The following is a 13270-nucleotide window of genomic DNA, read 5'->3' as shown; positions in this document are numbered from 1 at the left end:
GACTGGATGGGTGTGTTGGAGAGGAAGGAGCTGAGGGCCTGAAGGCCATCCTTGTGGGGTATGGGTATGTATAAGGACTGCACGTTCATAATGAAGATAAAGTGCTGGGGACCGGGAAACTGGACATTACCGAAGAGGTGGAGGACGTGGTTGGTGTTGTGGATGCAGATGGGAAGTACCTGAACCAGGAGGAGAGGATGGAGTCAAGGTAGGATGATTTGAGTTCATTAGGACAGGAGCATGCTGAAATGACAGGTTAGCTGGAGTAGTTGGGCTTGTGGATCTTAGGGAGCAGGTAGAACCGGGTAGTGTAGGGCTGGGGAACTCTGAGATTGGAGGTACTGGAGGGGAGATCACCGGAGTCAATGAGGGCATGGACAGTGTAAGTGATTTTGGCCTGATGGGTCATGTTGGGGTCATGGTCAAGGGGGAAGTAGGACGTGATGTTGGGGAATTGGTGTTTGGCCTCTGTGACATTGAGGTCCATTCTCCAGACTACCACTGCCCTGCTTTTACCACCTTCATTCCCTCTGCCATTTATAAGGCACACATCAGGAATGTTTTGGAATGTTCCCCACTTGGCTGGATGAGTGCAGCTCCAAGAATACTCAAGAAACTTGACATCATTCAGGACAATGAAGCCTGCTAGATTGGCATCAAATCCACAAACATATGGTCCCTCCACTATTGACACTCAGTCACAGCAACATGTACCACTTACAAGATGCACTGCAGAAATTCACCAAGCTCCTTAAGTAGCACTTTCCAAATCCACAAACACTACCATCTGGAAGGCAATGGGCAACAGATACGTGGAAAACCATCATCTACACCTTCCCCTCCCAAGCCACACACCATCCTGACATGGAAATATACCACTGCCATTCCTTCACTGTAGCTAGACAAAATTCTGGAACTCTCTCCCTAATGGCACTGTGGGTCTAAATACACCAAATGGAGTGCAGAAGTGCAATAAAGCAGTTCAAAACCACCTTGTCAAGTGCAACATGGGCTAGGCAATAGACACTGGCCAAGCCAGAAATACCCAATTTCTGTCCAAAAGCACACATACAGACACAAACAGAAAAAGATATGAATACTATGGACAGAGGGAAAACTGAGAAAGCAATTCAGTGGTCTCTGTTCACAGGACCTGCTGAAATGTTTCTTGTTCTGATCATAACACTGTTCTTGATCTTACTTCTCTTGATGCCTTCATTGGTTTGCAGGAGGCACAGGGTGGCTGATTCACACTAATAAAAGGTCTCAGACTTATCACTTAAAAGTCACAACATTACAGCAACTGCTGAAGGAAAAATAAATTGGTTTCCTTCAGGCTGAAAGTAGCTTTTACTGCAGAGAACAAACATTGCTCCTGAGGGTGGAGATTGGATGGCTTCTCTCAGTCTTTTTGACAACCCCGAGGAGTTTAGCTACCTAAAAGCCAATACTTGTTGGCAGGCAGAGGGATTTGTTATTGATAACTGGTCACTAATCCACAGACCAATCAGCTTCTTGGTGCTGGCTGAATTTCTATTTGTACACACTGTGGCTCCAATTTGTCTGCATCTTCCCTTACTAATACTTGAACCAACAGTTATATAAAACTATATAATGTCAGGTTACTTGCTTTCAAAACATTTAATAATCCATCAGCAATCTTTGGGTCATTTCAGTCCACAATCAAAAATACAGAGAAATAAAAAGATATAGTCTCTGCAGAATGAAAAAGTAGAATATTACTTAAATAGAGAATGTCTATAGAATTCAAAGTGCAGGAGGATTTAGATGTTTCAGTCAAGACACACAAAAGATATGTATGCAGGTACAGCATGTAATCAAAAAGAAGAATTGAATGCTATCCTTTGATACAAAAAGAATTGAATATAACAGTAAGGATAAAAAAAACCCCAAAGAACTGCGGTTGCTAGAACTCAACAACAAACACAAACCTTGCTAGGAAGAAGGGTCACTAGCCCCAAAATGATAACTCTGCGTTTTCTCCACAGAGGCTGCCAGACCTGCTGAGTGTTCCCAGCAATTTCTGTTTGTTTTAAAACAAGGATGTTATGCTTCAGTTATTGAGAGCATTTGTGGGACCACATCTCAACTACTGCATGCCATTTTGGTCTTTTTTTTGAGTAGTCATTCATGGGCTATAGGCGTTATAAGTTCATTCAGCATTTATTCCACAGCCCTATCTACCCTGGAAATGAGTGGCTTACTAGGCCAACTTTTAATTCCAACCTTTTTAATTGAATTCAAATTTCATCATCTGCCATGCCTCCAGAGCACTTGAGCCTTTGTTTTGGATTACCTAGACATTATCACTCTGCCATCATCTCTCCACATGTAAATGCATTGGAGAAGGTTCTGAGAAGGTTTACTACCCTGAATCCTGGAAGGAACAGGGTGTTTGTGAGGATGGGTTGGACAGACAGGGCTTGTTTCACTGGAGTTTAGAAGTGTGACGGGTGACTTGATTGAAGTGTATAAGATCCTGAAGGTGGTTGAGAAAAGGATGTTTCCTCTTCTGGGTCAATACAGAAGTAATGAGGCACTTTTAAAAAAAAATTAGGGGTCAGCTTTTTAAGACAGAGAAAGATAAAGCTTTGCTCTCAGAGGGTTGCATGACCTATGTTCCCTGTAATTTATTCCCTCTGCATGGACATCTAAAGTCTGTCTGTTTTATTTTGTTATGGAACCAGAAGTCAATGCACTGGCACATCACTTGGCATGTGCAGAACCTCAGAATCGAATAGTTCCCAGTATATTGCAAAGCCGTGTCTGTTTTTTCATTAATACTCTCCAGCTGATGGTTTTTACGTCAGAGGTTCTGCACATGTTGACAGCTTTGTTGAGAATAAATGTCTCCTCTTCCAGCAAATGTTCTGTCACAATGGGATTTCAAGCTGAAAACAATCATCTTTGAGTTATCCTAGGTCTCAGCTTTCAAATGGATATGTTAATACTTTACTATCACAAATTGAATCAATGTTCTCCCTCTCCCCCTCAGCTCTGATGTTAAACACGTGCCATTCTTCAAGGGCTTCAAATGTTCCCCAGACTGTTGTTTCTTTGGAGTGAATTTCAAGTTTCAGTATAGAGTCATAGAGATGTACAACATGGAAACAGACCCTTCGGTCCAACCCATCCATGCCGACCAGATATCCCAACCCAATCTAGTTCCACCTGCCAGCACCCGGCCCATATCTCTCCATACCCTTCCTATTCATATACCCATCCAGGTGCCTTTTAAATGTTGCAATTATACCAGCCTCCACCACTTCCTCTGGTAGCTCATTCCATACACATTCCACCCTCTGCGTAAAAAAATTGCCCCTTGGGTCACTTTTACATCTTTCCTCTCTCACCCTTAACCTATGCTCTCTTGTTCTCAACTCGCCCCACCCCAGGGAGAAGACCTTGTCTATTTATCCTATCCATGCCCCTCATGATTTTGTAAACCTCTATAAGGTCACCCCTCAGCCTCCAGGGAAAGCAGCCCTAGCCTATTCAACCTCTCCCTATAGCGCAAATCCTCCAACCCTGGCAACATCCTCGTAAATCTTTCCTGAACACTTTCAAGTTTCACAACATCTTTCCAATAAGAAGGAGACCAGAACTGCATGCAATATTCCAACAGTGGCCTAACCAATGTCCTGTATAGCCGCAACATGACCTCCCAACTCCTGTACTCAATACTCTGTCCAATAAAGGAATGCATACCAAAAGCCTTCTTCACTATCCTATCTACCTGTGACTCCACTTTCAAGGAGCTATGAACCTGCACTTCAAGGTCTATTTGTTCAGCAACACTCCCCACGACTTTACCATTAAGTGTCTAAGTCCTGCTAAGATTTGCTTTCCCAAAATGCAGCATCTCACATTTATCTAAATTAAATTCCATCTTCCACTTCTCAGCCCATTGGCCCATCTGATCAAGATCCCGCTGTAATCTGAGATAACTTTCTTTGCTGTCCACTACACCTCCAATTTTGGTGTCATCTGCAAAATTACTAACTTACTAACTCTAATGCTCACAACCAAATCATTTATATAAATGATGAAAAGTAGTGGACCCAGCACCGATCCTTGTGGCATTCCACCGGTAACAGACCTCCAGTCTGAAAAACAACCTTCCACCATCATCTTCTTTCTTCTACCTTTGAGCCAGTTCTGTATCTAAATGGCTAGTTCTCCCTGTATTCCATGAAATCTAACTTTGCTAACCAGTCTCCCATGGGAAACCTTGTCGAGTGCCTTACTTAAATCCACATAGATCATGTCTACTGTTCTGCCCTCATCAATCCTCTTTGTTACTTCTTTCTTCAGCATTGATAGCACAGTTGCTACTCTTATTTGACCAGGCTTCTTATTTGATTCTGTAGTTACCTCATTATTTTGCCATTGAGACTAGAAGAAATTCCAATTCTGTCTCATGTTTCATTTCTTTTTCTTTCTATATCATTAGGTTCCAGAAAATCTAGTCATCCAGACTCACCCACTCATTCAATTGCAGCTGTAATTCTTCCTTACTGTTTCTCACTGTCACTGGCCCTCCTTCAGCTCTGAAAATTTTCAGCAGAAAATTTGAACAAAATTTCAGCTTCACCCTTTGAACATCATCTTTCATGTAATGTGCTTTAACAGTAATTACTTCTAAGTGAAAGCTAGTATAAACCGAAAAAACTGTAGATGTTGTAAATCAGAAACAAAAGCAGAAAATGCTGGAAAAGCTCAGCAGGTCTGGCAGTACCTGTGGAGAGAAATCAGAGTTAACATTCTGGGTCTAGTTACCCTTCTACTAAGTCTGACATCTCACCAGATACGCTGAGCTTTTCCAGCAAATTCTGGTTTTGTCACAGCAAAAGTAGCATGTCTGTCACAAATGGACAATGTGCTAATACATTTTTCTAACCAATGTCTTGGTCCAAGTTTGCAGCAGAGGTCTTAAGTAGAACCATTTTTACTTTTGCTGCATATTGTGAAAATAAACCCTCATGAGTTGACATTATTCAGTCACTCCCCATTGTAATTCAACCTTCTCATTTAGCTGTGTGAGCTGCAGCGAGTTGAGCTTGGAGGTGGGAGGGAGCTCACTCTGCCCATTGAGGGTTGACTGATCGATATGCCTGTCGCTCTGGGTGCCTGTGGCTGCTGAATCGATGTGTCTGCGCTCGTTTGCTGCCCCTGCCGGATGACAGACACCCGGCGCCTGCCTGGGGCTCGGGGCTGTCGCCGTCTGCATTGTCCGTGTCAGAGCCGCCCGCCAATGGGGAGGAAACACAAGAAGCACAAGGCGGACAAGCACGCAGCGGAGGGTAAGAGCGGCTCTCCCCCCCCCCCCTCCCTGCACCCCGCACAGAACGGCATCTCTGCTCAGGCCACTCTCCCGCAGCTGATCCCCCGGCTCCAGAGCTGGGCCTAGTTCCCTGAGCTGAGCCAATAGCGGCCCTGCTGCTCAGTCACTGCGGGAAACGGTGAGGGGGGGTGGGACGGTGTTTATCTGCTCTGAGCTGGCCTTGCACCAACCGGGAGGTCCGAGTGTTGAGGGGGGGCGATGGCGCTTCGGTGCGTGTTTTGCCCGAAATGTTCTGGTGCCCGGGGGGGAAGAGCGGGACCCAACACAGAATCTGCTGGCAGTCCTTTCTCCAAACAGGCATCAGGCTGTTTTGGTTCTGGTGATCTGTAATGAGGCAGGTTTAGTTAATGATCTCAGAGTAAAACACGCCCTAGGAAACAGTGATCAGAGCATGTTAGAATGTGATTTGGAGACTCCGGTGTTGGATTGGGTGGATAATGTTTTAAAAAAAATCACACAACACTAGATTATACTCCAACAGGTTTATTTGGACGCACTAGCTTCCAAATAAACCTGTTGGATTGTCACCTGGCGTTGTGCGATTTTTTTTTAACAATGTTAGAATTTAGCTTTGAACGGGTTCTGCTAAACTTAAATATGGTCAATTACAAAAGGAGTGAGGGCAGCATGATTTATGCTCTCTCAAAAATTGCTAACTCTCTCTCTCTCTCTTCCTCCCCGGGCCTCCAGTAACCACTTGCTTTTGCTGCTGGGTGTTCCTTCTCGGGTTGGGGCAGAGTTGAAGTCGGATTTTGTTGCGATTTTATTTTAACAGTCTGAAAGGATACACCTCGTTCTAGAATAGAACCCCGTGCGATGTCTCCGGGTTCTGTCAGCAGGGATCACTGAAAGGAGGCTTGTGGTACATTGTAACATCCTTCCTTACATATATAAACAGAAGGTGCTAGCGAAACTCGGCAGCTCTGGTAGCATTTAATGAAGAGACAAATTGAGTTATCTCTTCGAGTCCAGTGACCCTTCGGCAGAACATGTTTAGTGGCGCAAAACTGCGAGTGGGGGAATTCTCTGGTCAGCTGCAGATACTGAGAGAGTGCATGCAAGTCATCTCCATTCATTGAGTTGGACATACAGTCTGTGGGAACACACAACATAAAACAAGCCAGTTTCAAGTGTTGATTGGCAATAGTTCAGATTTCGAGATGAAAATCTGTACCGGGGACATTAGAAGAAAGGCCACAGACACTGCCCAATCTGTCAGCACTGTTATTTGTAGCTTATTGAATTGAATTTATCATCCTGTGTGCCAAGGCACAGTGAAAAGCTTTGTCTTGCGAGCAATACAGGCAGATTGCAGAGTTAAGTAGCATTGATAGTAAATAATAGGTAAACAGTGGCAAAAACCAAAACAATGTTAAGTGTTTGTGAGTCCATTCAGTATTCTACCAACAGTAGGGTAGAAACTGTTGCGAAACGGCTAGTGTGTGTGTGTTCAGGCTTCTGCAGCTTCTCCCTGATAGTACAGGTTGTAGAAAAACATTGTCAAGGTGAGATGGATCTTTAAGAATGCTGACAGCCTTTCCTTGACAGCGGGCCTGGTAGATGGATTCTGTAGATGGGAGGTTGGCCTTTGTGATTGTCTGGACCGAGTTCACCACTCCCTGTAACCGTCTCCGATCTTGAGTGGTTCAGTTGTCATACCAAGTAGTGATACATCCAGACAGAATGCTCTCGATGGCGCACCTATAAAAATTGGCAAGGGTATTTGCCATCATGTCAAATTTCCTCAGCTGCCTGAGGAAGAAGAGACGTTGTTGGGCCTTTGTAACCAGTGCGTCCACATGGAGTCCAAGAAAGCTTTTTGTGGACAACCACTCCCAGGAGCTTGACACTCTCCACTTGTTCCACCTCTGTGTTGTTAATGTGTAGGGGGCATCAGTAACATCCTGCTGAAAGTCAAAAATGAGTTCCTTGGTTTTGCTGGCATTGAGAGCCTAGGTTGTTCTCAGTGCACCATTTCTCCAGGTCTTCCACCTCCCATCTGTAGTCTGTTTTGTCGCCATTCGATACTGTTGCTTCTCTGACTCAGTCCACTCCAACCATTAGGATACTAATTTGCAGAGTTATCTTGAACCAAATGGGAGTAATGACAGGATGCAGTTAAAAATCACACACCACCAGGTTATATTCCAATAGGCTTATTTGGAAGTACAAGCTCTCAGACGCTGCTCCTTTGTCAGGTAGCTAGGATGCAGTGGCAGACCTTCAGCCCCTATTAGTGAAGTAGGTTCAACTGCATTACTCAAAGATTGGTGTGGGTAGCCTAAGTTTCAGTTTGTGGGGCACTGGCACCAAAACTAGAGTAGAAGGGAGTAGTTCCAGTAGAATGGGCCTGATTTGAGCTCTGCTGGGACCAGTGAATCAAATAACTAGGGTTGTAGATAAGGCTTTCAACTAATGGGTGGGGAGCACAGTTTGATAGGAAAGTGTAGGCTTACAAAGCAAGAGGATATGGCAACATTATACCGTAACTATTTGGATAGTGACATGCAGATTAGGACAGGAAGGGACAGTGTGTGCAAACACAGAAAAAAACACAGTAAGTCCTTATCAATGGAGGCAAGAAATAAAAAAAAGACACCAGTAGGCCCCGAACAGTAGCTTTGTGATGGTACAGAAAATAAACCAGGCGATTAATAAGATCATGTAAAGAAGGCAGCATATTAAACATTGGGTGAATTTAATCTTCATGTTTGAAATAGTCAGATTGGCAAGGTAACCAAAAAGACAAATTCATAAGAGTGTATTTGAGACAGTTTCCCTGAAGGAAATGCTGCAGATTCAAACAGGGATCAGGCTGATTTGGTACTGGTGACCTGTAATGAGGCAGATTTAGTTAATGATCTCACAGTAAAAGATCCCCTTGGAAACAGTGACGAGAACATGTTAGAATTTAGCATTCAGTTTGAAAGGGAGAAGCTTAGGTTGGAAAGAACTCTGTTAAACGTAAATATGGCTAATTACAAAGGAGTGAGGGGCAGAGGTAGCTGGAGTGGACCAGTAAAGGAGAATAATAGCAAAGATGTTTGAGGAACAGTGGCATATGTGTGAGCCATAAACTTTTATTTTTAAACAACAAAGATGTATCCTTGGGAGGAAGAAGGATTCTGGAAAGGAGACAAGCCAACCATGTTTAACCATGATTTGGAGATGCCGGTGTTGGACTGGGGTGTACAAAGTTAAAAATCACACAACACCAGGTTATAGTCCAACAGGACTATTCAATTAAACTTCCAATTAAACCTGTTGGACTATAACCTGGTGTTGTGTGATTTTTAACCATGTTTAACCAGGGAAGTTGAAGATAGCATGAAATTGAAAGAAAAACATAAAATGCAGCAAAGATTAGTGGTAAGCCAGAGTATTGGGGAACTATAGACCAGTGAGCCTGATGTTGGTGGTGGGCAAGTTATTGGAGGGAATTCTGAGATACAGGATTTACATGTATTTAGAAAGGCAAAGACTGATTAGGGATAGTCAACAATGCTTTGTTCATGGGAAATCATGTCTCACAAACTTGATTTGAGTTTTTTGAGGAAGTAACAAAGATGATTGATGAGGGCAGAGGGGTAGATGTGATCTATGTGGACTTCAGTAAGGCGTTTGACATGGTTCCCCATGGGAGACTGATTAGCAAGGTTAGATCCCAGGGAATATAGGGAGAACAAGCCATTTGGATACAGAATTGGCTCAAAGATAAAAGACAGAGGGTGGTGGTGGAGGATTGTTTTTCAGACTGGAGGCCTGTGACCAGTGGAGTGCCATAAGGATCGGTGCTGGGTCCTCTACTTTTTGTTATTTACATAAATGATTTGGATGCGAGCATAAGAGGTACAGTTAGTAAGTTGGCAGGTGACACCAAAATTGGAGGTGTAGTAGTCAGCGAAGGAAGTTACCTCAGATTACAACGGAATCTTGAGCAGATGGGCCAATGGGCTGTGAAGTGGCAGATGGAGTTTAATTCAGATAAATGCGAGGTGCTGCATTTTGGGAAAGCAAATATTAGCAGGACTTATACACTTAATGGTAAAGTCTTAGGGAGTGTTGCTGAACAAGGAGATCTTGGAGTGCAGGTTCATAGCTCCTTGAAAGTGGAGTCGCAGGTAGATAGGATAGTGAAGAAGGCGTTTGGTATGCTTTCCTTTATTGGTCAGAGTATTGAGTATAGGAGTTGGGAGGTCATGTGGGGTTGTACAGGACATTAGATCTGGTCGGCATGGATGGGTTGGATTCCTGAAGATGGGCTTATCCCCGAAACGTCGATTCTCCTGTTCCCTGGATGCTGCCTGACCTGCTGCGCTTTTCCAGCAACACATTTTCAGCTCTGATCTCCAGCATCTGCAGACCTCACTTTCTCCTGTACAGGACATTAGTTAGGCCACTGTTGGAATATTGCATGCAGTTCTGGTCTCCTTCCTATTGGAACGATGTTGTGAAACTTGAAAGGGTTCAGAAAAGATTTACAAGGATATTGCCAGGGTTGGAGGATTTGAGCTATGGGGAGAGGCTGAACAGGCTGGGGCTGTTTTCCGTGGAGCGTCAGAGGTTGAAAGGTGACCGTATAGAGGTTTACAAAATTATGAGGGGCATGGATAGGATAAATAGACAAAGTCTTTTCCCTGGGGTCGGGGAATCCTGAACTAGGGGGCATAGGTTAGGGTGAGAGGGGAAAGATATAAAAGAGACCTAAGGGTAACTTTTTCATACTGAGGGTGGTACATGTATGGAATGAGCTGCCAGAGGAAGTGGTAGAGGCTGGTACAATTGCAACATTTAAAAGGCAATTGGATGGGTATATGAATAGGAAGGGTTTGGAGGGATATGGGCCGGGTGCTGGTAGGTGGGACTAGATTGGGTTGGGATATCTGGTCAGCATGGATGGGTTGGACTGAAGGGTCTGTTTCCATGCTGTACATCTCTATGACTACCAAAAAAAGGAAGATAACCTTTGAGGGTAAATTTACAAGTAATCTCAAAGTTGACAGCAAGAGCTTCTCGAAATACCTAAAGAGGATGAGAGAGGCCAAAGTTAATGTCGGCCTCTCCGAGAATGAGGCTAAGGACATAATGGGGAATGAGGGAAATGGCAGAGAAGTTGTATAAGTACTTTGCAACAGTCTTCATAGTAGAAGACATTAATAGCATTCCAAAAATATTAAATCGGGGGACAAAAGGAGAAGAGGAAATAACTACAATGATTCACTATGGAAAAAGAAATACTAGGGAAAGCATTGGAACTAAAGACCAATAAATTCACTACATCTTCACATGTTACTAGAAGTAGCTACAAAGATAGTGAAGGCACTGATAGTAATCTTCAAATAATCTTTGGATTCTGGAAATGTCCCAAAAGGTTGGAAAACTGCCAAAGTAATATCTTTATTTGAAAAGAGAAGGAGACAAAAATGGTAGCTATAGACAGGTTAAGTAAGTAGGAGAAAGTGAGGACTGCAGATGCTGGAGATCAGAGCTGAAAAATGTGATGCTGGAAAAGCGCAACAGGTCAGGCAGCATCAAAGGAGCAGGAGAATCGACGTTTCGGGCATGAGCCCGAAGAAGGGCTTATGCCCGAAACGTCGATTCTCCTGCTCCTTTGATGCTGCCTGACCTGCTGCCCTTTTCCAGCAACACATTTTTCAGGTTAAGTAAGTAGGCAGAGACTTAGCATTTGGTCTGTAATATGGAAAAATGTGAGGTTATGCACTTTGGCAGCAAGGGCAGGAAGAATAGAGGAGCTAAATATTATTTAAATGGGGAAAGACTGCAGAAATCTACAGTGCAGAGGCATTTGGGAGCCCTCATGCATAAATCTCAAAAAACTGTGCAATCAAACATTCAGCATGAAATAGGGAAGGAAGATGGAACATTGGCCATTATTTCAAAGGGAATGCAGTCTAAAAATAGGGTGGCCTTGCTAAAAGTAAAAGGTACGAGTCAGAACGTAGCTGAGATACTGTAAACAACTTTGATCCCTTTATCTAAAGATAGATATTGGAGGTGGTCCAAAGAAAATTCACTAGGTATGGAAGAGAGTCTTATGAAGAGTGGTTGAGTAGATTGGCCTGTATTCATTGGAGTTTAGAAGAATAAGAAGTCACCTTGTTGAAACATGTAAGATTCTTAGCGGACATGACCGGATTAATGCAGAAAGGTGTTTCACTTTGTGGGAGACTCTCGGATCAGAGAGCATAATCTCAGAGTAAGGACTTGCCAGTTTAAGACAGAGATGAGAAGGAAGTTCTTCTTTCTGAGAGTATAGAATTCTTTATCACAGAAGACTGTAGAGGCAGTGTTGTTAATTTTATCAAGACTAAGATTAACAGATGTTTAATTATTAAGAGTCTGAAGAATTGTGGGAAAAAGACAGGAAAATGGAGCTGAAGATTATCAGATTAGCCATGATCTCATTGCATAGCATAGCAGTCTTGATGGGTTGAATGGCCTATTTAAGTTCCTACATCATATGGTCTCAGACAGCAGTTTACATGAATGGAATATTTTAAGTTAGATGGCCTTGTGCTCCACAATAGGCACTAAAATAGATTTATTGATTTCTTTCTTGTGCGCTGTCTGAAGCTGAACCAGTTTGTAACTTCAGTATCCTACGTAACTCTAAGCTTAGATTCTAACCCTATATCTTCTCCATTGCCAAGAAATGTTGCTTTATTTCCATAATGCCTTTCTCCATTCCTGCCTTAGCCCATTTGCTGTTGAAACCCTCAGCCATGCTTAATGTTACTTCTAAATTGACAATTCCAGTCATCTCCTAACCAAGTTCCCAGCTTCCACCTTCTAGCAGTTTGATGTCCATATCTTAACTTTCACCAGGTCCTCTTCACCCATCATCTCTGCTCACTGACCAACATTGGCTACTGGTTTAGTACAGCCTAAAATTGAAAGTTTCCCTATCACCTCTTCCAACGTTGCCTCCCTCTGGGGTATCTGTATTCCTCCAGCGCTTACCTCTTGTCTATCTTCCATTCCCTTTGGCCCAATATTGATAGGTGTCTCCTCCGCTGTCTAGGCCAAAAATACTGAAATTTCCATCCCCAAACTGGTATTCTCCACTTCTTCTCCTATAAGTAAGTACTTATTGCCAATCACTTTGTGGACCATGTGTTGGACCATTGTCCTAATATTTCCTTTGGCTGTGTCAGTTTTTGTCGCACTCCAGTGGAGTGCTTTCAGATGTTTCACTTCTATAAAGGTGCTATTGTAGTTGCAGCTTGTGCCCTGTCAATAATGTCATCTGCTCTCTGCTCATCGATTTTCTCATTTCAGTGCTGCTCCCACTTCCTTCTTGATCTTCTGATCCCAGTTGTCACTGAACAATCGTGTTTACTGCACGCAGTTTCTTCCATGTATATTGTTTGATTATTAATTTACTCACAGGAGCTGCAAAACACTGATCTCCAAAGTTTTCTAGATCACTTATTCTATCCAGGTGGGAATCTTTGGCCAACTTGCTGATCTTCCTTTTGATTAGTTAGCTCTTAGCAGTCTAGGGTGAATTTCCTCTGCTTTGCAGCAAAATTCTTTGTCCTCCCCAGTCCCCTAAATTCTCACTGGATAAAGTTTTTATCTGATATCAAGATGAAGAGGCTGAAAATCTTATCTTTGCTATTTAGTATCTCATTGGCTTTGCATTTATGTTAAATAATACATTTTGGCTTTGTTTAATCCTGTCCCTCCTGGAGAGGAATGAGCTTTGGGGTGTGATTGTGTACAGGATTGGTCTCGGAAAATTAATACTGTACAACAAGCTGCCATTGATTGTAAATCTCTCAGAATGTGACTTCAATCTTCTAAACCGCTGCAGTGGTCATCTGCTCTCTGCTCATCGATTTTCTCATTTCAGTGCTGCTCCCACTTCCTTCTTGATCTTCT

At 43.1% G+C, this 13270-nt stretch overlaps 1 protein-coding gene across 2 annotated transcripts in view; it reads left to right on the top strand.

Moving 5' to 3' along the window:
• The first annotated feature begins 5168 nt into the window (after positions 1–5168).
• The window catches only part of brd7 (bromodomain containing 7), a 56019-nt gene continuing 47917 nt past the window's right edge, over positions 5169–13270 (top strand). For both annotated transcript variants that reach the window (XM_043706954.2, XM_043706956.2), the window contains exon 1: positions 5169–5324. In XM_043706954.2, coding sequence (XP_043562889.2) covers positions 5201–5324 — 124 coding nt within the window. In that variant the 5' untranslated portion in view covers positions 5169–5200. The remainder of the gene's footprint in view (positions 5325–13270) is intronic.

Source organism: Chiloscyllium plagiosum, unplaced genomic scaffold (genome assembly GCF_037043375.1).
Source record: "Chiloscyllium plagiosum isolate Xiang-an unplaced genomic scaffold, Cpla_swu_hap1 HiC_scaffold_17, whole genome shotgun sequence".
NCBI classification, from domain to species: Eukaryota; Metazoa; Chordata; class Chondrichthyes; order Orectolobiformes; family Hemiscylliidae; genus Chiloscyllium; species Chiloscyllium plagiosum.
Note: the sequence above shows the minus strand (reverse complement) of the source record. Positions and strands in the feature narration are given on the sequence as shown.